At 50.1% G+C, this 26376-nt stretch overlaps 1 protein-coding gene across 1 annotated transcript in view; it reads right to left on the reverse strand.

Annotated features, from left to right (window-relative positions):
- LOC133340139 (B-cadherin-like) overlaps positions 1-26376 on the reverse strand; it is a 45895-nt gene that overhangs the window by 17623 nt on the left and 1896 nt on the right. The window contains exon 2 of the mRNA XM_061548206.1: positions 17174-17276. Coding sequence (XP_061404190.1) covers positions 17174-17276 — 103 coding nt within the window. The remainder of the gene's footprint in view (positions 1-17173; positions 17277-26376) is intronic.

The raw sequence follows: 26376 nt of genomic DNA on the forward strand, positions 1-26376 counted from the left end.
CGCACCGTGCATATCCCATGGGTACAGCGCGCATTGCATTGTGACTTTAGTCCCATGATGCTGTGCGGGGGTTAAAACATTTCACCTTGCCGGAGTGGGTTACTGTGCGGCCCGAATGCAGCTACGTTCTCCATTTCACAATTGTACTTCTCTTCCCGGCATTCCGAGCAAGGAATCTGCTCGTGGGCAGCTGCTGGGTGGATTGTTACATAGTGGGACAGTGGTAGTGTTGGGGGTGCCGGCAGCGAGGGGAGGCCTTCATTAGCAGTGGATCGACCGTGGCTAACGATGAAACTGCATTCCACATGTGCCTTAAAAGCATGACGTTTCATATCACAAGGATCAGGAGATAGAGGAACGTACGAGACTGGACGGGTGCCAACTCTCCCCCCCCCCCCCCCCGCGAGGGTGCAGGTGAATCTGCTGGGTGGCACCAGCACTCGGTTTGCCTGCCATCTATCGCCATCTCTAACAAGCCCTTGCATCCATCCGTTGGGAGGTCACGCGTCTCCAACCTTGCCGCTAATGTTTAATGTAAATAAAACAATTTTTATTTTAAGCACGAGTCAGCTTTGTGGCACCAGCCAACCACCAGCAGGAGCTTGCCGTGGCTTTTCCAAGTCGTGCACAGCCCCGACTGAAGGCGCGGTGGCTTTGCGAGGGTCTACACTGCCGCTTCCGCGGTTATTTTGTTTTCAGCTGGAAAACAAATTTATCGCAAACATTCACCCGGAACTCCATACAGATCAGATATTTCATTTCATGGAACCACATCAATGGGCATCTCTGCAGGTAGAGGGGCTGTGTGTGTGTGTATACGTGTGCCCACCACAAGGGCTTAAAACCAGTCCGACGAGAAGGAAATACGCAACGTGGTGATTTTTCCCGATTGCGAGTGTGTGCGCTGTGCCGATACAGCAGGCGGAACAGACTACCGTGGCCAGCGCGCTCCCAGGCCGGTCGATGGGTGAGACTGCTGCAGGCCAGAGGCTATCCAAACGGAGCACAGTGTGAGTTTATATTTTTTGTTTTGTTTGTATGAATGTTGAACTTCTTTTGCACCGTACGTAGCCAACCGTGCTCATCGGAGGTGCGGGGAATCCGAGGTGCCACCGGGCCACATCATGCACACCGACCAATATTCTCAAGTCTCATCTGAGATGTGAGATCCTAGGCTCGGGCAGATGATCAGGGTGCTGTTCCGTGGTATGTATTTCATGGTTGCCGAGCACAAGGACAAAGCTCCACAACGCCAAGGGGCCAGCAACAAACAGCACTCCTCAAAGTACAAAAACCGAGTCAGCACGTTTCTTGAATTGAGCTTACAGAAACTTGGTAATGAGAGACGATGGGATAGAACTCCGGAGCAATGGAAGTAAAACGAGAACCAGGTTACTGCCCCGACCACGCAATGATTGGGGCTCGTAAATTTGGCAAACGGCGACGTCCACCTCGTAAACGAGTGCACGGAAGTCTCGTCGAGAAACGTTGCGGAAATGAAGCGGTGGGGACGAGCATGAGCAGCGATGCGCACTGCGGATGTCCCAGGGGATGGGTCACAAAGTCTGTGACGGACAACTCGATGTTTTGAATTCTCAAAGCTGGAATTTAGTCACGTGCAGAACCAAACTTTTACGGGACGGGTTTTTCCCATGCCATCACTGGTAACCGGGCTGAGAACAGACTCACTCACTACATCTGAGAACGCGTTTTAATCACAACTCGGTTTCATGTCAGTCTCTGGGTCTTCGTGAGAGTCATTGGTAACCAGTCTGAGAACATGACCACACCACAATTGAGAACCCAGTTTACTCACTGGCGGCTGCCATAACGCAGAATCTCACCCCTAGTGACTAAATGCGTCGGCAGTGTTTAACACTTTGTGTTTGTCGTGAAAACACGAAGGATGGAGCTATCGATTGCAACACTGGAGGAACACGAGAGCCAAAAAAAAGTCCCACCAGCTGTTGATTGCGACCGTTTTACGACTGGTTGAAAGGCCCATCTCAAACAGCCCTCAATGGTCAAATGAGGGTAATGATGTCACCACAACCTCATCATTGTTTTCTTATGCTAGTTCTTGGCAGTTTTTGAAAATGTAACCGTTTGGCCTCTCATTGCATTCCACAAGTTTCCCCCTCACCCCACCCCCTCCCTTTGGTCGCCGACCTCTGGGTTCCACTCCAGTGCCTGGCCCGGGTGACTTAACCCCTCCTCCATAGGGCAAACGAGTCTCCCACCCTCGCCCCTCCTGATCGCATCCTCCTCTTCGTGATTACATCTCCAGCACGCTTTATTGCCACATTCCATTCAGAACTTCCAAGTCGCTATCTCCATCCATCGGCCGAGCATGGGCCACAAAAAACGGTCGTGGGGGGAGAGGAGACGCACGGTGGGATCGCAACCGCTCGCACAAATTGCACCCCAAGTGTTCCTCGACACAGCTGAAGTCACAGGCCACGGGCTCCTATGGTGCACAGCTAATTCCCCACCTTCGCTGTCCTTGAGTTGGTCAATTCATTTGATAAAAACGTTGATGTCCCATGGTGGTGAGATGTTGACTACCTTGGCTCATTATACAGGAGGTCATGGGTTATATCCCAACCCTGACACCTGTATATTTTGAGTTGCATGTTCTCCGTGTATTTTTTTTCCAGATCATCCGGATTTACCCTCCATAATTTAAAAAAATGCGTCTTCGTTGAGCTATAATTTGTGGCAAGGTCGCTTCTGAAAACGAGCTATATAGCTCGGTGGGCTTTAACTTGTAAACTAAAACAAACATCTTGGTTCCGAGTGCATGGCCAATCATATTGCTCCTCACACCCAATCACTCACCGATACCGCCATTCCTCATCAATTATTCGCAGACCGGTTGGCACTGGGCCTGGTGCGAGGATTAAATAACAGGGATCACACTCCCCACCCCCCTGCCCTCCTCTTCATAGGTTAGCCCGGAGCCTTTGCTCCTTCCTGCCCCGTGGGTGCCGCTGCAGTTGCACCGCCTGTACACAACCCACAACCCGACACAGCTGAGAGGCCACCCGCTGAGCGTGTGTGGACTCGAGAGGAGACTGGAGACAAACCCGCGGGGCGGCGAGCAGCCCACGTTCGCCTCCTGCCCTCGTGTCGGGTTTCGGGAGGGCCCATCTCTCTCTCTCTCGCGTCGCGCGATGAGCTCACGGCTACGGGGGGGGGGGGCACGGTTTCGACGCCGATACTCGCCCCCCCACCCCCGCTTTGTTCAACAGCATTTCTTACGCCTCGCGGGAGAAAACAAAAACCTCGGAGGAAAAAAAAACATACAAACTCGCGCAGAGACACATGCGTGTCTCCGTGCTCGAGCGAGCGTGGGACAGTGCTCGTCTTCGTTGGTGGCCCCCCCCACCCCACACGCCACGAGTGGAAATTGCACATTCCTATGGCAGGGGGCTATACATTTCAGGTTCCTGCTTTAAAAAAAAGATTTTGGTATGGATGCCGGACCCCCCCACCGCAACACTCCCTGCCCCCCCAACAACACACCTTCACTAACACCGCGTTGACCAGCGTGGTGAAGTATGATCAAACGTCCACCGTCACTGCCAGTGTGAGGAGGCTTGCAGCCAGGCAGTGGATTTGACAACAGGTCGTCAGAAAAACACGATTTACGGGCCACTGACGTTAAAATATTTTTACTTGCGAAAAACGCCGTGAGATGGAACATCTCGTTTGCAAGGGTGTCCAAGCTGTCAATTGCAAAGGAGTCGTTTGGACGTCATGGACTCGGTTTACACAAAGGCTGCTACGACCACTGACACACAACCACTGCTGTAGCTCGTTTTTTTTATCCAAGCTAGCGAAGGAGGTAAAAACGATGCACGGGCTAAGATTGTCCAACCCAGCTGCAACTTGGATCTCGTAACTTTGCAAAGAGCTGTAATCGCGGCGCCACCCAGCCTGAGGAGGGGGGGGGGGGGAGTAATTACACGAACTACAGTCGAGCGAATATTGTTTCGGACACAAGCGGTGAAGCAGGTGTGTGGGGTGTTGGGGGGAGGGGAGGATTGGCGGCCAAATGTCACCCGTCGCATGGGCCTCGCGTGTTCCCACTCAGAGTCCTCCACCGCGCTCGGGCGCTTGATAAATAAATAAATAACAAGGAGCCCTCGCGTGGTTGACAATGCGTCTCGCGCGCGCGGGCGGCGGCGGCGCATTGCGAGCTAAGCGGTGTGCTTCGCTCGGGCCACAGGACAATGGCTGGGATTTCAGGTGGTGATCCCCCCCCTCCCCCACCGCAGGGCAGAACGTGACATCTCCCATCCCATCGCACGCCACCGCAACACATCTGCGTCCCCAGCGCATCCCATGGGGGTTCACATTGCAGCGCTGCGGTGGCGAGATGTTAAATATTGCGCCTGGTATGCACAGGATGTCGTGGGTTCGATCCCGACCCCAAAACCTTTCCTGGAGTTTGCGTGTCTTGCTCTCTCTCCGTGGTCGTGTGGATTTGTCTCCGGGTCTTCCAGTTTTCCCCTCCACATTTAGAATCAACATCACGCGTTTAAAGTGTTTGGCTGCTATACATTTGCACGTGAAAAGCCACTTCAATGAGCCATCACTTGTGGTCAGGTCACTTCTGAAAAAGAGCCACGTAACTCAGTAGGCCCTACACCTGGTAAAATAAAGTGTTCGTGGGGTAGGTGTTGAATCCCCCCCACCCCGTCATCATCACATCCTCCCGTGATCCCATTCGCAAGCCATCATCACAACGCACACCTCAACGAACCCCACCAAATCCACCGTCACGCCATCACCACGTGACATCAGGTACCATCCTCACAAGGCGTTAGAAACCAAGCGCATAACGTCAGACCCTCTTCATGCTCATCTGATGCCACGCACCACCACATCACCGCACTTACATTCCATCAGAACCCTTCAAACACCCTCCCATCACGTCCCTTCCCATCCTATCAGATACCATGGCGTGGTCATAAACGTAAGTATAGTGGGGACAAAGGTGGCTGGGCGTGGTGCTGACCACGCCACCCCCCTGCCTTCATGCGTTGTTGACCTTAATAGGTGCTAGCTAAACGACAGTTGCCCCGTCCGTTTGTAAAGCTAAACTGGGTATCATTTTACTTATCTTAGGTGTACGTGCATGGGGTGTGCGTGCAATTGCGTTGTCGGTGTGTGTCGGTGTGTCTAGGCGTGCGCATGCGTAGACGTGGGATGAGATAAAACTAAGCCTTTCACAGATGTTTTCGGTGAAGTCACCGCCACTTGGTAATGAATAGCATTATTGTTGTTGCTGTACGCACGTGCGTTTTGCCGTGCGTGCGAGTGTCTATACTACGATCTCCCATAAAGCCTTTCGGCCAAGTGCTGTTAGCGAGCACCGATTAATGCTGGAGCAACGCACGAGGGGGCAATGTAGCTAACACCACGACTGCCCGTCCAGTGATGTTCATACGCCAAGCCATGTAAGGCCGAGTCGACCTAGGGGAGGCCCAGGACCAGTTCAGATATTTGCCACTGATGTTAGCTGTGGCTGGGAATCAAGCGTAGGTCGCCGAGTTCAAGGCACAGTGCGATAACCCTTATGCCACCGCTTCCCACACTTTCTATCAACTGAAAGCACTAATAAAATCTCACGTGCACGAGTCGATGATTTATTGCGAGCTTAGGAATCGATTAATCATGAAATGCCCACCAGTGGAATTGCTATTGCGTGTGTAGACTGTGGAACTGCACCTAGGCCGATGGGTCGGATGGGCCCAGGTGCTGCCAGGCCATGAAGATGAATAGAGTGGGCGCCTCATTTAAATTCTTGCAACAAGGGCCCATTGCTAACTGCATAATGCCACTGCTGCCGACTAAATACCCAGTAGACAAGGAACGCTGTGCCAACGTCAGTCCAATGGTTCCAACCCACTGGGTTGGCACTCGCCTCTTCTTCCCCTTTCGGGCGGCTGATGTAGATGCAGAACAACAACCACCATCTCCATAACAGGGTTTTTTGGGTTAGATCGCGTAAATATATAAATGTATCGTTAAACCCGCCACCACCCGACACAGCCAACTACAATCTCGCATTCAGGTGTGGTGAAGCCCCAGACAAACGCATCAGGAGCAGCGGAATGCATCGCTGCGATGTCTCCTTGATGTTTGTGGATCGGGACATTGCGGGCCTCGCTTACAAGTGCTCGCGGTCTCGCCGCAAGGCCATCGGCAGGAACTCTGCGTGTGCCGTGGCAGGTGAATTGATGCACTGCATTCCCACGGCTTCGGGTTCACATCCCAGCCATGATGGGAGGAGGGAGGGGGGTGGTCGCCTGGGGCTTTATTTGGGAATAAACGAGAGCCTTGGTTGGGGGGGGGGCTTCGGTGCAACATCGACAACACCACCACCTGCAACGGGCGGGAGACAAAGGGCAGTGTGGGAGGTGGGGGCGTGGTGCTGGCTCGCCACTCACCCACCACAACCATCACCGGGCCATAAATGGCATGTTTGCTCAAAGCTGGTGGCTAAACACACACACAACCTGGCCAGAATACGACCCTTGTTCCGAGTATGCGCGCACTCGTGTGTGTGCGTGTGCATTGACCCGACTGGTGGTGGTACAGTGTGGGGGGGAAAAAACCCTACACATACACACCACAACGGCCAGCATTCGCCACGAATATGTGGTGTCACCACAGCGCTTGGTGCCAGGCTAAGTGCGCTTTGAAGCCAAGTGGGGTGTTGAAGGCTCGCTTCTGGAAGGAGGCTCCGATACACACACACACATTCTTATAAAATGATAGATACATAGATTCAGCCGCATGGCAAAAAAGGGTTCATCAATAACAACTCCAGGCCAATAACTTTATGAACATTTTAGGGGCGATTCCAGGGTCAGCATTTAGAATCCTTGAGCGGGTTACTAGCGGACGTGTAAAACTTGGTAAGAACGATCTCGTGACATGTTTTTATGACTTTAGTAGATCGAGAAACATTGCGTGGCGGTTCAGTTTGGGGGGGGGGAGGGGTGGACTTCACTTTACGGAGCTGGCACCCTCAACCCCCCCCTCTCACCTATACCCTCACCTCCCCACCCCCACTCAGTCGCAAACCCACGCCTCCCATAGAAGTTGCACCTTGATCCCCCCCCCACTGTATAGAGGAGGCCCTGGGGCTGATATTGGCTCCACCGCGTGGTCCGACCGGTTTGGCAAGAGCAGCCTCTCCACCAGCAGCAGCAGCCCACGGGGAGCGCGCCGCCAGACCTCACGAGGAGCTTGGCGCCGGATGTGGCGGTGCAAGGTCCAAAAAGATCCAATTCGTACCCAACGCCATTTGTTGTTTGGGTTTCTATAAACAAGTACAGGGTGGTCCAGGATGTCTTGTGACCCCCCCCCCCCCCCAAATGAAATGATCCCTAACATTGTTTTCCTTTGCAGAAATCATTTCTGTTTTTAAATAAATCTTACTTTAAAAAAATATATTAATTGAATGGGGCGTCACAAGACACCTGGACCACATGGTAGAACTGCTCACGAATCTATATTCTATATTTATATTTCTTCCGTACAACGCTTAACCCCAATGGCTGGCGAAGGCCCATTCGTAGCGTTGACCAAACATCCCAATGCAGGACTCGCTTGAGACACAGCAGCAGGGTAGCGGTGCGCATTCAATGAAGCAAACATGCTCATGACGAGCTCTCTTAACTTCGCCATTAACTGCAAAAAAATATTTTATCCATTTCATGTGAATTCCAAGTTCTTCATGCGTGAATGAGCAGCAAATATTCGCGCTAGAATAACGGCCGTAATCCCACGTGACGTGGAAGGCAGATGTAGAGATGAAATTGCTGTCGATTAGAGAGAACAAATATTTAGATTGATAACAAATCTTCAGCAGTTTAAAAAAAGAAAACTGACGTATGGACAAACAGTGATCTCCAAATCGATCACACGAGGCACTGTCACACAACGTATCCTGCATTTAAATAGTCCCGAAAAAAACCTAACATTAATAACAACTTGCATAACTTAATTCATAATCGATTTTGGTGCGAGGCCACGTCACGCTCTGGATCAAATACGTCAACGGATCCTCCCGCCACCCGACAGAAATCTGAAATCGATCCAAACCTTCAGAACCAGAGGTAACAACAACCCACTCTCAGACCTGCCAATAATAGCCTTTCCCTCCATTTTTGAAAAAAAATGTATTCACTCACTCTCCACCAACCCTTCTCCTCCCCATCCCAAGAGATTTGCCCACATACAAGCAGCGAGACGCCGTTCGCGTATGAGCACACGGAGGTCACGGAGGTCACGCCGTTGGAGGGCATCCGACTGTCTGCATCCCGCACGCCACCAGCGCACCCTCAGCCGCTCGCTTATCGCCAGTTAATCAGCAATGAATTTGCAAGAGGATACCGTACCTATGACTCAAGAGCCGATAAACAACACTAACATAGATGGTGTTGTGGGCTGTAAATGCAACGGCTGAAATGACGGATTATAGTTTTTTTTGTTTTGCTAGGTTCGTTTCTGCCCTTTCGCCAAATGCCATTTGAGATGGCCGCTGTCCACACGAGGAGTTACTCAAAGCGACACATCACGGGGTTGACGGTTCTTCTCGGCGGCCAGTGCGACACTTGTCAACACTTTGAAGGCCGGACCCTGAAGAGTGGAACGGCCACGTCTTCTTGCGTGGTCGTTTTCCCCCCCCCCCCCTTTCTTCTGCACGACAAAACGCTTCCTTGACTCGCAGAGTCGAGCAGCCCACACAACAATGCCGCCGCCGATATGCAAATAGGTGGAACGGGTGGGGGGGGGAGATCTAAAATGTTTTGACAAAGATGGCTTAAGGGCTTTTCTATGATGTAAATGTTTCCACGAGTCGGTTTCACTCCAGTAAAACCTGTGCCGATATTTCCATCGGCGACGAAGACCTAAACGTCCAAAGCGACGGGCGTACTCCGACGTGCCCCCATCAAGATGCGAATTTGTTTAAAAGCAAAATCTAATTAAAAAATACAATCCACCATCTTCCATGTCAACAACGTCACCGAATCTTTTGCTCGTACACCACTACCAACGCAGTCGCTTAATAAGTTTTTCCCCATTTCCATTTGCTCGGGTAGACCACTGATGAAGTTGAAATGACGCACCAAGAATTGGTTGTTTAATCGCCCCTATGCTAAATGTTTCCGACTGTCCCCTCTAGCGTGGCCGGTATTTCACGTACAATAGACAAACTAGTTTAACACCCACTCCCCGTCCCCCATCTCTCGCTGGGGAGAACCATCTGAATAAGCGGGCCGCCAGCCACGGACAGTTTGAGGCCCCGCATTCGCGGGCGACGTTCAGAGATCGATCCGCGAACAGACTTGCCGACTTCAAAAATCGACCCCGGGGTTTACGGCTGGGGGAAAGGTGTCCCCCAGACCTCTGTGGCTGCGGATAAATGTTTCTATTCGCCAAGCGCGTTTGCCGTGATGTCAGGTCACCCCCCCACCACCACCACCCCACTCTGCTCAGCCGTGACAAAGTGAGACACGGCGGTGGCTGTCGGAGTCGAGTGGCTCGCGGTATTCGCGTGGCCACGCAACCCGGAGGGAAGTTTCCTCCTCTTACCGGCAGCACAAAACCTTTGCACAGTCGTTGGAAACTAACACACCAGGAACAATTGCGAGATTAAAATATTGCATCACCCACGGACTCACTCACCCCGGCCTACACCTCTCCCCGTTTTCATCGCACTCCCCCCCCCCCCTTAAACTTTACTCCCCATCACGATCCTGCCTACCTCTCACTCTGCCCCTTCCCCACTCTCCGCTCCAGCAACCACGTCGACCTGCTGTGTAAGCCACCAGCCAATGCTTTACTCAGTGAGAGAGAAGTCGCCGTTTCTCCTCTGCTATCCCTGCGGCCCTTTAAACCCCCTTCTCCCCCGTCAGCTATGCATGCGTTCGACTCCCGGATATCTAAAGTATCCGAGGCTGGACCCCAGAAACCTCCGATTAACACGGTTGGCGACGTACGGTGCGAAAGAAGTTCAACACCGTCACAGCATGGGGAGGCCTGAATCAAGCAGAGGATTGACAGAGGGCTGAGCGTGTAAAATGTCTTGTTGCGAGAGTTACGCAACTCAATTCCATGCTGCGGATACTTCATCATCCCCAGTTACGTATTCAGGTGCGGTAATGCGCGTTTTATTTTAAGATCCAGAGGCGTGTGGCTTGTGACTCATCAGCTAGTCACCAGGAAGCCCACGTGTGATGATGTCAACCACAGGAAGGGCTTTGCGATTGGGGATGATGATGCACAGAAAAATTATGTAGACCCTACAGAAGAGGACTGCATGTAGAATTCATTTGGCGCCGTTCATGATGACCACAGCGATGATGCACGTCCACAGGCAGTCGTGCGACTGTGTAGTCCACAGGACTGCACGATGCTGTTGGCCGCTGGTGAAAATGTCGACCGTGTTTGACACGAAGGACTAAAACGGTGACGCGGGGCGACAGGACACACAGCACCACCACTCGCGACTCCGCGGCGATGTAGTTCGCACAGAAAAGTGTCCCCCGCGTGGCGATGCAGCAGCGTCCGCCGGACGACGATGACATCAGCAGCAACTTTGAGACAGCGTCGCCCTTGTGCGCCCACGCGTGTACGACGTTGTGCGTGTGAACGTGTGCGTGTGTGTGTGTGCGGTGTGTGTGTGTGTGCGCGCCTCGCCCCGTAGCCGTGCCCGAGATGGTGGCGTTGACTCAGAACGCGCGCCGCGAACGACGATGGAGTTTTACGGAAAATAAAAAAATATATAAAATATTAAAAACCACCGTGCTTGAATGGAGATCTCCCTCGCCGCTGCCGGGAAATGTTCACCACAGGCGGACGGTGTGCGTGTGTGTAATTATACCAGGGGTGTGTGTGTGTATATTACACCCGGTCTTTGTGCGCGTATATAACACCTGGTTTGTGTGTGAATATTACACCCGGATGTAGCAAGGTCGACTTTAGAGCGTTGTCGAACGCGATGGAGCTTCTGCTGATGTTCCTAGTAAAAGCCTCAGAGGACCCCACCACCGCTCAGCACGGCGTTGATCTGCCTCGAGAAGCGGCACTCCCTGGGTCCCCCCCCTTCTTCAGAGTCGCGACCAGTCGCTGCCATCCCACGAGAAGAAAACCCAAGGACCCAGAGAGTTTGACTGCCCACCCGAACCAAACAATCGACTATATCACAAACAGCCGTACTGAACGCCCGCTCTCCGGCAGAACGGACGGCATTAGTCGCCGCTACGTGGCTCACAAGCCTAAACCTTCATGTATAATTTACACAAACGCGCCATACTGCTGGAAGAATGACACCCGGCCCGCCAACGCGTCTGCGAACCCGCGTAAGGAGGTGCCGGGCCCCGTTTGCTGCATCGTCAGGGCGACAAACATTTCTGCGTGCCGGCAAGCCACGATCAGACGCTCACTTTACGTTTCAGCCACACACTTAATCCCCCCGTGGTATGTTTCCTCGTACGTGTAGGTTCTCCGGTCACGCCGGTTACCGCTCATCAGACGAAAAAAAACACTGGCCATGCACTTAACACAGCTCACAAGACGAGTCTTGAGGATCAAGCGAGGACTTTCTTGGGTAAATAAAAGTGCATTCATCTCGCCCGGCCTGTGCCATGTAACCCGTGCCCAACACAACCCACCAAATCCTCAGCGACTCGTTGTACAAACCACCTCAATTGTCCTGAATAAAATAATTACATTTTCCAGCCCTTTTGTCAATCCACTGCTGGATGAAGGCCTCCGCACAGTGCCGATCACGGAGGCCCATTGCGATAACCTCACCACGCAGGGTCACACTGGGCAGGGGGGTTTGGTGAAGAGGAGCAGAGTGGAGTTCGCCCTTCGTAAGTGGCCACACGTGTCCCAGAGCTGCGGCTAAACCGCGGCTGGAGGGTGGTGGCAGTGCCAAGCGGACGAGCGACGAGGCCAGCGAGCCGTGAACCCGACTGGCGAGGGAGGGCAGCACGGGCGACGCCGTGAAAACACCGGGAGCAGAAACAACACGCCGTGAGCCCTGCCCAGCCCTGCCCAGCCCCGGCTGACGAGCGAGGCTACAACAACAGTGCCACTCAACTATGGGTGACTAGCAGCCACCTCGAGGGCATTGTTGATTGCTGAGTCAGGTGGGGACTTTTTTTATCGTGAAATACAACGCGATGTGGGAGCGGCAGCGCTATGAGCTGAGCTCTAAATAATAATGTAATGGTAATATCCTTAACCCAGGAAGCCCTCACCAAGTCTCAGGACTCTTTGAGGACTCTTTTCTACATTTGAATGTTTGGCCAATTTGTATCGAGTCGTTTGTTGGGTATCGCGTCAGAGGGAGGAACCACAGCACCCGGAGAAAACCCAGCACGCATATAACTCATACACCTACTTCTCTAAAGACAACAATCAGGAGCTTTGTCACCACCTGTGAACAGCTGCTCGAGATGGATTCTCGGCCACGGCTAACATCACTGCCGAGTGATGTCTTGAACAGCTCTTGGCCCCAACCCTCCTCCACCAGCCCCGCAGTGAAACCGAGTGGTCAAGTATGGTCAAAATACAGACCACCTATCAGTGAATTGACACACCCCACAGAGACGATCCCCCTCTCTGTACCTGTGTTACTCTCTCTATGTATCTTGGTGATATCTGTCTGCTTATATGTCTGTCTATAGTTTTCTGGTTAGATTTTTTGTTGCCATTTCATTTAGACCTGATGATTGCTTGTGTTGCAATCGAAACGTCGTATGCTATTATTTAATTTATTATTTTATCTTTATACGTGACTTTACCGAAAGAACCAAAGAATAATTCCTGCAGTCACGAAAGCTTCAAAATTAAGATTCAGACTACTGTTATTATAGCTGGAACGATGAGGTCAGCTGGTGTGCAAGGCGCTGGATGGATCGTTGGCATTGTGGGACCGTGAAGGATGGTGGCAACTTGGGGAGGCCTTCACCCAGCAGTGGTTTGATCATGGCTGCTGCTGCTGCTGATGATGATGATTATACACTCAAGTACATATTTTGTCTTGAGTCGAGGGAAGTGAAATTTGTAGCGAGAGAGAGAAAAACGAGTTATGCTGGGCCACACGAACTGTACGAGCCAAGGTAATTTTAATTTCAGCAGGAAATGTGAATGGTGACCTGCGGCAGGAGTCTCTGGTTACTGTGCCTCAATTATTAACTCATTTATGTTTATAGTTGCGTGTGTTTTTATGCGAGCAGACACCGGATGATTGGCCAACAGCTTTTCTTCGGCGGACCCGTTTCCCACCAGCCACGTGTGCCCCACACGTAGGTCGCCCGCTCAGGTGCGCTCTGGTACACGGCGTCAGCCGAGGTCGCATACTCTTGCCCAGGTGCCATTGTTCACGAGAGAATGCATTTCGTGCCGTCATGGTGGATTGTCAATTGTGAAAAATGTAAACGACAGAGAGACGGCGGGTGGTCTGACGCAACAACACAATTTTATCTTTTCCTTTTACGGCGACGACTTTGTCGAAGTTTTCATCCAGTCGTGGATATGTCATTGCTGATGATGATAACGATGATTAACATTTGAGATGCATCGGCATATCGCTCTTATGGAGCAGTGTTTCAAACAGCATTCGTTGAGGCAGCGAGGCCTGGATGGGGTTCTCGCTCTCCGAGTAGTGCTCTCTCCGACGTGTGCATCAGGTCGTGCCGCGTATTGTTCGGCGTGGCATCCCCGACGTTTCGCCGCACACGCTGGAAGCATCATCATGAACTGAATGGAGCAGCTGATGTTTCTCCTCCGATTTATATCGGTTTGCCAGCAGCTGCTGGCGTTTGGTTCTGGCAATCCGGCACGATTAGAAGGACGATTTGGTGACGCTGCTGCGTTGGCAGTGGTGTACGAGCACGCCGAACAAATAAAATCATACTCGTATGGAACACTGTAGCCTTAAAAGTAAGACAATACAATTTTCCATTAAGGTCATTGCCCAAAACATCACCTATTATCTGTTTCTTAATAGCGCAAATTATTTACGTGACAAATGATTGATGTGCTATGAAGGGGCCATTGCTCGAAAAGTTAGCTATTGTTTAATTTTCCTTTTAAGGGCAGTTTTTATTTACGTATGTGCTGCGCTTTTAAATTTTATTCACAAGTTACAAACACCCACACCGCCCATCATCTCCCGTCCAGCGACACACGTGTTGGAACAGAGGCGAGACTTGTTTTTAACCATTTTCATATGATCCAATTAGTAAAGTGATCTAACCGATAGTAGGCAGTCACCAATTCGTTCAACCATCGGACAGCCCGGCTCTAATAACAGTAATATCCTTAACCCAGGAGAGCCTCACCGAGTCTCAGGACTCTTTCGCGAGAGTTCTGCTGCATTTGGCAACTTTGTATTGAGCAGTGTCTGCGTTGTTGCATGGGAGGAAACCACAGCACACGGAGAAAACCCACCGTGCACACGCGAGGGTAATGCTCATCACCCCACTTCTCTTCACACAACGAAGTCGGGAAATGCAAACTCGGTCAAGTGGGAGTTAAACGGACCGCAGCTGTGCAAGAGCCGACATGGTATGCTGCAGTCTATTTGGAGAAGCCTTGCTCTTAATCCAGCTGTACGGTGTACCTGTTCTTATTTTTCGTAAGTGGAAGTCGCTGCAATGTCGGTATTTTTTTGCGGCTGTGCCGTACAGCTCTCCCCGTGGTGGCTGGAGGGGCACCACGGGGGCGAGATGTTAACTATCTTGCCTGGTATACAGGAGGTCGTGGGTTCGATCCAGACCCCGACGCCTGCTGTATATTTGGAGTTTGCGTGTTCTCTCCCCCTTGTGACATGGATTTTTCTCCGGGTCCTCTGGTTTTACCTCCACATTTAGAAACACGCGTTGAGAGTATTGGTCTGCTATAAATTTCCACATAAGCCACTTCGTTGAGCTATCATTTGTAGCCAGGCCGCTTCTGAAAAAGAGCTTTTTAGGTTAGTGGGCCTAACCTGGCAAGGTAAAATATATTTTAATAGTTTTAAGTAGTTTAAATAGTCTTTGCTTTGTGCTGCGCATTTGTTCGACTGGATTGTCCAACGTTTCGCTCCATGTGTTGTTGGTATTACCCGAACACCCATCGGAAAGCCAGAAGACGTCTTCGTTGAAAAGGAAGCTACGTTTTGGCTTAGGATCTTTAAAAAAAACTCAACGGTTTAACTACTTATGATGCGAAGGTGGGGGGAACCACAGGCCGTTTACTCAAATTTCCCAGCCGTTGAGCATATTCATTTAAGCCCCCGGTTCACTTCAAGAGAACCGATCCATTTGCCCAACACATCTTAATTGTAATAAGAATGATAAGAGTAACATGGACAGCTGTCAATCCACTGCAGGTGAAGGCAGGAGGCCGAGGATTGCTTCAGATGTGACTTGCCACCGATGTTTAAGGAGTGGTTAGCAATAAAACTCAGGTCCCCCGGTTTGTAGCGCAGTGCCCTCACCAGTGCCACTGGCTCCACCCCTTAAACGTCATTAAATCCATAGAGTGAAGTAAATTAATTGTGGGCGTTAAAACAAATGACCGCTGTGACACTTTCATTCTCCGTAGCAGAACAGGTTAGCGAGTACAAACTTACCAAACGGGCACTGCTGTTTTTTCCTTCACATAATAGGTTATGCATTGGACTCAAATAATGAATTTAAACCTTTTGATAGTTTTTGTTCACCTAAACAACATAAAAAAACTCACCGCACCTCTACGTGGTATATAGCGCTTGCATCTGGCTTAACTTCCGTAAAACACTTGCATGGCGCCACGCTCACAAATATTTCCTCAAACCCCTGACCACCGTGATCTGGTTCTCACGGTGGCGTAGCTCAGTCTCGCTGGCTCGCACCATGTGCGCCATCAGATAAACCAGAGAACACCAACAAATATCGACGAATCCACATTCAGCGGCATTGTTGTTACCATTTTAACTATTTAGTCGGGTATATATTCCACATTTGAAGCTTTCGTGACTGCAAGGATTCATACTCTTAGTTCTTTCGGTAAAGTCAAGTAGGTAAAAAAATGGAATTAAAATTAATATTTTTTATTATTTTATTTGTATTAATTTTAATTTCATTTTTTTACCTACGTGACTTTACCGAAATAACTAAGAGTATATATATATTCCACCTCATTGGGTGGATGAAGCCTCAAACGTGGTCTGCGGTCAACTGAAAAGTCAGCACATTTTGTATTGTTTACGATAACTGCATTGGCGGTGGTGCCGTAAGCACAATTAGCACAGCCGCCGGTACGTTCGTCAATATGCAAATAAGTAGGCAGCATCTCAGGCAATGGGCCTCGTCTTCATACAGCACATCGGGGTTTGAACGGCAACATTGGCTTCGGCAGGACTTGCTGCGAGCAGGTCAAGACTAGCGACGGAGTGGCAGCCGAAAGAGAGAAACGTGCACCCCCCCCAGACGGATGTCTGCTGCGAAAACGTAGCGACGGAACCATCGGCTCGCGCGCCAGTTGCTCGTGGGGATTGTTATATCGCGGTATCGTCAGGGATGGTGGGCAAATTGGGGAGGCGTTGATTAAGGAACAGCTTTGAAATGACGCGTTAATTAGTTGCCTCGGTAGACAAGCTCCAATTTTCTTAGGGCCACATTGTGAAGGCAAACTCCAAATCGGATAATTCCGTAAACTTCTCTGGCCCCTCTCCGTCTACTCTGAAAAAGCCCCATTACCTGAATGTCAACCTGTTCTGCAGCTTCCAGCTACGAGGCAGTGTTCGTTTCAAATGAGGGGACTTTTGAGCCACCTGTCAGAATGAAGCCATTTGACCGCCTACAATGTCACACTTGTGACAAAGAGACAAACAGTAGGTGGTGGCAGTGGAGGTGGTGGACTTGGGAGGTTGAGGAAAAGGTGAAGATCGTGGAGGTGGTGGTAGTGGATGAAGTGGAGGTAGTGGCAGGTGGTAAAGGTAGTGGTGGAGGTGGCGGCAGTGGAGGAGATGGTGGCGCGGTGGAAGTGGAGGCGGATGTGAGGCATTTCCCATCTGTGTATGGGTGCCGCCCGCTCGCTCCAAGCCGCTCGAGTGCAATCGACAGTGTCCGACGCGCGTACCCATGCGCGTGTGTGCCGCGTGCGTGCGTACCTTTCGCGAGCACGTCATTGGGCTTCACGTGGTGTGGCACCACCACCTCGTAGGTGTGATGGGAGAATCCGGGAGAGCACGGGTGGTGGACGCGGCTGACAGCCTGAACACACGCACAGAGGACAGCAGCCTGTTAAGCGACACGCACTTACCAACTAAATCGTGCACTTACCCCCTAACCCATGGTCTGTACCTCAACCTAATAATTGTAGCCCTATCCCCAAGTTCTATAATGCACACGACCATAAACTTCATCTGAACCAAAGCCCCACACACCACACCATGGCCCTAACCCTCAGAATGCCAACCCTACCTTCTAACCAAAGTCAATCACACACCTTGCCCCAACCCTCAGCCACACGACAACCCAAAACCCCAATCCCTGTTGTTCATATGCCGTTATCCTCATCCATAGCCCAGGGGCCTCTGCCACACTCCACAGCTGGCGTAAGGGCTGTACGAGGGAGCACCGATGACTATCAATGTGGGACGTCACCGCGTGGTGGGGGGCCCAGTACCCCCCTTACGTACCGGGCCTCCGTTGTCTCACCGCAGCACGGACGGGAATGAACCGTGCCAAGCGCTTTTGCGGAAATAAACCTTAAATAGCCCGATTTAATTTAACATTGGTGTCAAAGGAGGAATTGAATCTGGAAGTTGGGTTTTTAGTGCAGTCGGATCACTTCCACATTCCCCGAGCAGGTGGACAGGCTGGGCATAGATACCAGTTGCAAATAATACTTTAAGTTGCCATGGACAGCCAAGTTGAGTCAACTCAAGTTGCTGGACACGTGACTTGGGCGGTTCGTTTTCAGAAGATAATTACGAGCGAGACTTCGCAGATATTCTTGCGGGTCACCGACTGTAACACATTTGGTGATGTATTTATGGCAGTTCGGCCCCGAATTCTGATGGGAGAGAACTCGGGTGGAATAGGACCAGGTGAAGTTGGGCCGAGGGCCCGAAATTGGAGTCGAATGGAATTGACTAAAAACTTAGAAACACAGCCACCAGGGATGACAACTCGAGTTGCTCATCAGAGCTCTGCGGCTCACGGAAACACGGTAGGCTCTGCACGCTTTGCCTTTTAAATGTACACATTTCCACGGAATAGTATTCAAGGCTTTTGTCCCTAAGGCCCCCAGAATGATTGTCAAAAAATGCATGTTTATTGTACCAACCCATTTGATGTATGTCCGTTTTTAAAGTGCGATAAAAAAAATCCGCACTCTATTAATGGCACTTCGCAATTTTATAATAAGCCAATTTGCATGATTATTGGGAAATATTATATCCACCCAGGACACTTTGCTTGTGTACTCTACAACTCGCAGCCTCCACACGTTCTTCTGATGCAACCGTCTGTGTCCCTACAGCCAGCCATACCGCAAAAGTTTTTCTATGATAGTATGACGACAAAACCCTCTGAAAATAATTGCTATAAATTCCAGCACACAGCTCACCACCAGTGCCCAGATCTGCATAGCTTTTGTGCAAGATTGAAATAAAGTATTTTAAAAGTAACAAAAAATTACATCAGTCATATTCAGCAAACAAGCACGATTATCATTAGCGTGCGAGCGCGTGGGAGTTATCGGAGGCAAGCTCAACGCGTGCTTCTAATTCCACGCGCGTTTATCTCCCAAACAAAAAAAATCGAGGCTTCAATTCATCGGCTCGCTTGCCAGTTTGTGTTTTCTCCTCGTTATTTTTTCAACCCCTCGTTGTCTCTGGGATGAAGGTACAGTGAGGGAAAAAAGTATTTGATCCCCTGCTGATTTTGTACGTTTGCCCACTGACAAAGAAATGATCAGTCTATAATTTTAATGGTAGGTTTATTTGAACAGTGAGAGACAGAACAACAAAAAAATCCAGAAAAACGCATGTCAAAAATGTAATAAATTGATTTGCATTTTAATGAGGGAAATAAGTATTTGACCCCCTCTGCAAAACATGACTTGGTACTTGGTGGCAAAAATCTTGTTGGCAATGCACATTGCTCCGTCACGCGCGGCGTGGTGGAACGCGAGTCATGACATCATGCTCCGTGAGTTCACGTCACAGGGGGTCACAGGCTGCCGCTTTTGCATCTAAAATGTACTTACGTCGCAAGCTTACGATGCAGGCTTTGAGTGGCACACAGTTTCAGTTTAATTTATTACGATTTACCCTGTGAGCCATTCGGCTCTTGATTTGGGTTCAATCGCAACAAACAATGAAATTACAAGACACACCTAAAATGCATTGTACACAAATCTGAACATCACATACGTAAACAATAAAATCCTACAGAAAAAGGACCACCCGTCCATGCTGTGTACAGAAAGTGCTAAAAATTCCATTTCAATGTTTGATCCCAATAACAATCATAATACAATACAGATAAAAATGTTAAGTATAAATCTATACCAAATCAGGGTTGGGATGTTGGTTTAATTTGTGGGTTTTAGGTCCGAGGTTTAAACTGGAGGTTGTTTTATTACGCTGCAGGCATAGCTTGGGTCCGGTGCGAGTCTCATGTGGCTTTAAGGCAATGGTTTGAGCTGCAGGTTTATCTTGTATGGAGTGCGAGTTCAGGCCGCTCGCTTATGCTGGAGCTTGCGAGTCTATGAATGTTGAATCTCTTTCGCACCGTACGTAGCCAACCGCACTAATCGGAGGTGTGGGGGAAGGACAACAAACTAAACCCAAAAATATGTTCTATTTGAGCAGTTCGGAGTTTCCCGTGCCGACTGAGGCTTATGGTTTAGGATACAGGTTTAGTGTGGGTTTAGGCGGTGGGTTTATCGCTGCACGTGTCCCGATTGGAATGCCCCCCCCCTGTCCTCCGTGCAGCCACTCCCACGCACCTGCGATTTTAATTAAAGACTCCACGGCGCTTGACTCACACACCGGCTAACCATATGTTGCGAGTTTATATTTTATTTATGCGCAAGAAATATTTTTTACAAATATTTTGCAATCAACGCAGCAGGTGAAAGATGGGTCATCGTGATGCGAGTGTTGAATTGCAGGGGGAGGGGAGGTGCAGGATTGGTGAATCCGACTGTGATATTGTCCAAGTCGTACTGCTCCAGTCAATGTAAATAACATATATAGGCTGAAAACAATTTAGAGGCGGAACACACACGCACACGGCATCGAGATACCTACACAAGTTAGACACCTCATTTTGACAGACTTAAGGACATCTCGCCAGTTGGGATGGTAGCCAGTGGCCAAAAGACACCTCCGATTAGCACGGTTGGCTACATACGGTGCGAAAGAAGTTCACACTTACAAAGGCAGGGACATGCCCAAGAGGACATCCACCATGGAAAAATGAGCGATTAATTCGGCTCATGCCTGGATGCTCGATAAATTGTTACATTGCAGGACTGACAGATGTAGACGCCTTTGGGGAGTCCTTCATCCAGCAGGGTATAGATCATGCACGATGTCGATTATCAGGTGGAAATTTATAGCAGCCAAATACTGTATTCTAAACGCACGTTGACTCTAAATGTGGAGGGTAAATCGGAGGACCATAGAAAAATCCACAAGACCACGGGGAGAACATGCAAACTCCAAATACATCTATACAGGTGTCATGGTCGGGATCGAATCCACGACATCCTGTATACCAGGCAGAGTAGTTAAATTATCGCTACAGTGACGTCTAAACCCATCCAGGGACCATCCACCCCCAGCTGCATCACTCGTATTCACTATAGTGGTTGAGTATTGTCAAATAACTCCTATAAACCCACTGGGCGTGGGGAGGCCCTAATCCAGCAGTGCATTTGACCATCGTGAAAACACAAGTCTGCACATTCCTGCAGCCAATCTGAATTTCTTTCGAGCATCATCGGGTGTGGTAAATGTGCACGCTACTGGGCGAGGCAACACCATGTATGGGAGAAAGTGGACAGGCAGAGGTGGGGGCAGCGGTCGGGGGATAGGGACCGGGTGAGTGCTATCTGAATTTCCTGTAACAGTGCATGCTTTGTGCATTATACCACATCGAAACATTGCACAGCAGATGCAGCCATCTCCCTCCTACACCGGCAATGAAAAACTGAGAATAGTTCACGATGAGACTGCGGTCACCAGTCTCAAACCATGGACCGCACGACAATGAGGCTACTCCTGAAGCTTCTTCACTGGCGCAGTCGCCAACTTCCATGGTGGCGAGATGTTAACTCCCTCACCTGGCATACAGGAGGTTGTGGGTTTGATCCCGACCCTGACGCCTGTATATTTGGACTTTGCATGTTCTCTCCATGGTCGCGTGGATTTTTATCCGGGTCTTCCGGTTCCCCCCCCCCCCCTTTGACATTTAGAATCTATATTCTTGGCTCTTTCGGTAAAGTCACGTAGAAGGGAAATAATAAAAAAATTATGTTTTTTTTTAAATTATTTTTTCTACGTGACTTTACCGAAAGAACCAAGAAGATGAATCCCTGCAGTCACGAAAGCTTTAAATCGAAATTTAGAATCTACATGCGTTTCGTGTATTTGGCCGCCGCTATAAATGTCCACGTGGACAAGCCCTTTCCTTGAGCAACCATTTGTGATGGCGAGGTCGCTTCTGAAAAAAAGGACCTAAAAAGCTCAGTGGGGCCTTACCTGGTAAAAATAAGTTTGAGTTGCTATGAACAACACAGAAACGTGCGTGGCTGATCAAACTCCCACAGCATGCGTGAGAAGACGTGGGTCACCGTCTGTGATCCAGCAAATGTTAAAGACTCCCCCGCCCCCCTGCCTTCACCAACCCGCTCTGACCAGCGCGGTGAAATATGGTCAAATAACCCTCATGACCAACACGATCTGGGGAGGGGGGAGGGGGGGGCTCTCAAGCGCACCAGTAGTGGCGGTGGCTATACAAAGGGCGATTATAACGTGCACACGAGTTATATAATTATTTCTTCCAACGGCCAATTGTGAATAAACAGACTCCCTCAATTAATAATTAACACGCCAAGCCCCGTGCCGGGTGCCTCAAAGCCCCCACAGCACCCAACCGCCATTGGCAATTAACCAGGGTCTCTGTTGGGGGGTGGGAGCAGTCTCAGGGGATACCCTGTTACCGTGTGACCCCAAGTGCTTTTTAATTTCCCCATATTTGACTCTGGCCACATTGCCCCCCCCCCCTCCCGTTTCCCATCCTCCCCCCACTTCGACCCCCAGCTGGGTTCTATTGATCTAGGGATAACCCGACAAATATTTGGTACGGGAACACCCCCGTTGGCCAATTAGCGGCGCTTGACTTTCGTCAACAAATTGAATCGGGCTAACCTTGTATAACATCGGTAGCGGTCGACCCACATCGCCACTATCATGAATCATTTCATGCGCCGTGGATGAATGCCCCCCTCCTCCACCATCGTCGTGGTGCTGTACTGCCACAATCTTATCTCGCTCCATGCGCATGAGCTCATCTCCTTATCTCATCGCTCCATCTCCACCGAGGTCACCCCCCCTCGGACGTCGGCCCAGCCCCCTCGCCGTTTGCCTGTGGTTGACATTGCGCGCCTCCTTCACCCTGGAAAGCCACACCGAGCGAGGCTCGTGGCTGGTTCCTTTGGCACCAGGGTCCTTGGCACCGATGCAATTTGGTTATTTTTGAATTACCAACTAAAAGCCACCAAGGTCACCACGGCCGTTGCTCCTCGCCAGTACGAAGTCAACTTTTAAGCGACCAACATTACTCAAGCAAGCAATGAGGTCGTTCTCGTTCACCCGGTTGCCGCCCTGGCCAAGTTTGTGGAAATTCCACATTCATTTTGCGGGACAAGTCTCTCCCCCAAGACAGCTAGAGTTTTGTTGAATTCTGCCCACAAAGTTGGTTCGTATTTTATCGACTCCAAATGGACTGAATAACCCTCCCGGCCCCGCTAGGATTTGCGAACCGCCGTCGCAAGAGGTCACACGTTTGAAGCCAACGGACCATCGCCGACGATGATGCGTGGTCAGTGAATACTCTGCTGCCAAACCAGTCCACTGCTGGACGAGAGGGCCCAGTCGGCTCCCTGGTGTGGGATCGTGAAGGCGACAAGCGCAGCCGCGCGAGTGTAGAAACGGCGTAACGACGACGGGCCGGTGGTGGTAGTTTAGTCCACACTCAAACCCACTCAAACCCAACCCATTTCGCAAGCCTGCAGCTGAGCGAGACTCGGCACGTCCAGCCCACAGCCCTCACTCGCCCTCCCCCCCGCCGCTAGCGCGTCTTTGATCTCTGTGAATGGACTCATTTCATCAAACCCAGTTTTTCGCCTTTACTCTGCTGGACGAGTGTGGGGGGGGGGGGGGCTTTGCGCTGTTTACGCGTCTGTCTGTAATAAAATAATGATAGTGTGTGTGTGTAATACGGCAAAGACAATGGGGAGCGGTGGTGTAGCGGTTAGCGCGCTGCGCTCCGAACCCGGCGACCACAGTTCGATTCCCGCTCACGGCCAACACCGGTGACGATTATGTGAACCGGTCCTGGGCCTCCCCTAGGTCGACTCAGCCTCAAACGAATCCCTGGTGTCGAGTGTAAACATCGCCAGTCGGGAGACAAAGGCGGCCAACCTTAGTGCTGGTCACCCACCCCCTCGTGTGCCGTGACGGCCTTCATAGGTGCTCGCTAACAGCACTTGCCCCTACAGTCTGCTACAGGATATACGGGGGTGGGGTCTGTCTTATTGTGGAGTGTGCACTGCTCTTACAAACCCCCGATCTCCCCGAGTTTTATTCCCTACCACAGCTAAAAATCAATTGAACTACAATTACTTCTTCGTATAGTGTACAATGTATGTTACACACACCTAAGTACGTAATGTAGTATATATAATGTCCATTAAATGGGCCAGAAAACGTTTATCAATATTTATGGTTGTGGTGTTTATGCCAAATTTGTCAAAACCTTGAAACACACGACGAGTGTATCACGTTTTACAAACATAATATTTATACGCTCCAATAATGCATAGGTCAAACTCTGACCAATAATGCGTCTTCATAGCACGATGAAGGGCCATTGCACGAAACGTCGCCTATTACATATTTTTACATTTTAAGGCAGCTTTATTAACGAATGTGTCGAGTTATTTTGCCTACGTAAGCCGTGACCCCCCCCCCCGCCCGCCATAGGAATGTGGAATGTCCACTCCTGGCGCAGGGCTCTAAACGATAGCCGAGCAACGCCTGAACGCTCACTAGAGCTGGAAATCACACCGACTGTGACCAAAATGAAGCTCCTAACGTTGAGTCTTACAAAGCGACGGCATACGACGGCGTTTAGCTCAAATCGCTTTCAACTTTCTCGGCTTGCTCCACCTGGGAAATGGAGCGGGCGAGAATTTTTGCATTAAAAAAAAACTAACTTCGTTTGGGTCAAACCATAAAGGAATGCGACGTGGCCGGGTGGTGCTGCTGCTGCTGCTACTGCTGCTGCGTTGGACAGTGGTGCACAAGCACAGTCCAATAAAACAAACCCCCTCGCATTGTTTCGCGTGCGTGTTTGCGTTTAGTTTGTTGTCCTTCACCCACACCTCCGATTAGCACGGTTGACTACGTACGGCGCGAAAGAAGTTCAGCATACATACGTGAATAACAACTCCGTGGTCTTAAAAGGATAGCAACCCCGTAACATAATAGGCGACGTTTTGGGTAATGGACCTTTTTTCAAAGCACACAAATCATAAATATGGATCGTTGTATTGGCTACGAAAACGTTGAGTTAAGAAAACGCTACAGAGTATTATTAGATGTATATGCAACGCACTGAAATGTATTAAGTTGTATATTAATGTTTGCCCAATGTCCCATGAGAGGTTAGTTATGTTGGTTCGTATACAAAGGCTTCTTTTGTATGCGCTAGGCTAGAAACTCGTCTCGTAAGTTGACGGTTTTTGTGCAAACCACTTCAAAATACCGCCCAGAGCGGAACTATCCCTGCAGTGAATGCGGGGAGTGGCTCAGAGAAGACCCCGAAGCTCTCTGCCCTCCGCAGCCACCTCCCAGACGAACTAGAGCCATATACCACTGGCAAAGCAAAGTTAAGCCTGCAAAGATTCGTGCCGAAGCCAGAGTTAGAATCATTGCCCATATTAGAAATTCGCAAGGAAGTTGTACAAATCGATAATTATCCGAAACACACTTAAACCAACCTAGATGGTTGATTTAAGTGTGTTCCGTCTCTCGTTCTGACTTTGGTTGTGGTACCTATCCCCAAGATGTGAAGCACTCAACCATTCACATTACGCGTAAATAAATTGGATATCTCGCGCACGATTATATCATTGGAACGTGACCGTAATCTGCTTTAATTGTCAATAGATCAATCGTTAGGCCTAAAGCACTTAAGAGAAATGGGACTTAAGAGTGGACACATCGTGGCCCTAAGAATTTAGGATGGCGGATGGACGAGACCGGTAGTGGAATGACAACCAAAGGAGGGGATCGCAGCAGAACCGCGAGCATTGTGGGGGGGGGGGCTCCATCCAACAGCGGATAGACCACGGCTCACGAATAACGATGACAAGGCGATCGACAAGGGTTTGGGTAGCAGGGTGAAGAGACACCACGATGGGCCGCAGAGCGCCCGGCAGGTGAACGTCCCAACTACAAACTACAACTCTGCGATCAAACAGTGACGATGATGCTGCAGCAGCTGCTGCTGCTGCGTCGGCGGCAGCGGTGCACAAAGAACAGCAACATCCCTCGCATTTGTTAACAAGACTCGGGGCTCTTTAAAGGGAGAGGACCCCCCCCCCCCAATATATATACAGTATATAAAACAGCATATATAATAGACGACGTTTCGGGCAGTCCCCTTTTTACATCAGTGGTTAAGAACCCCCGAGTGATGACTGTGAAGATTATGTGTATTTTATATGTGTATGATGATGGTGATGTGTAGGTGATGGTGTGTAGGTGATGGTAAATGGTGGTGTGTAGGTGATGGTGTGTAGGTGATGGTAAATGGTGGTGTGTAGGTGATGGTGTGTCGATGGTAAATGGTGGTGTAGGTGATGGTGTGTCGGTGATGGAAAATGGTGGCCTGTAGGTGATGGTAAATGGTGGCGTGTAGGTGATGGTAAATGGTGGTGTGTAAATGATGGTAAATGGTGGTGTGTAGGGGATGGTAAATGGTGGTGTGTAGGTGATGGTAAATGGTGGCGAGTAGGTGATGGTGTGTAAGTGATGGTAAATGGTGGACTGTAGGTGATGGTAAATGG

Source organism: Lethenteron reissneri, chromosome 9, assembly GCF_015708825.2.
Source record: "Lethenteron reissneri isolate LAM-NWPU_2019-01 chromosome 9, ASM1570882v1, whole genome shotgun sequence".
Taxonomy (NCBI): Eukaryota; Metazoa; Chordata; class Hyperoartia; order Petromyzontiformes; family Petromyzontidae; genus Lethenteron; species Lethenteron reissneri.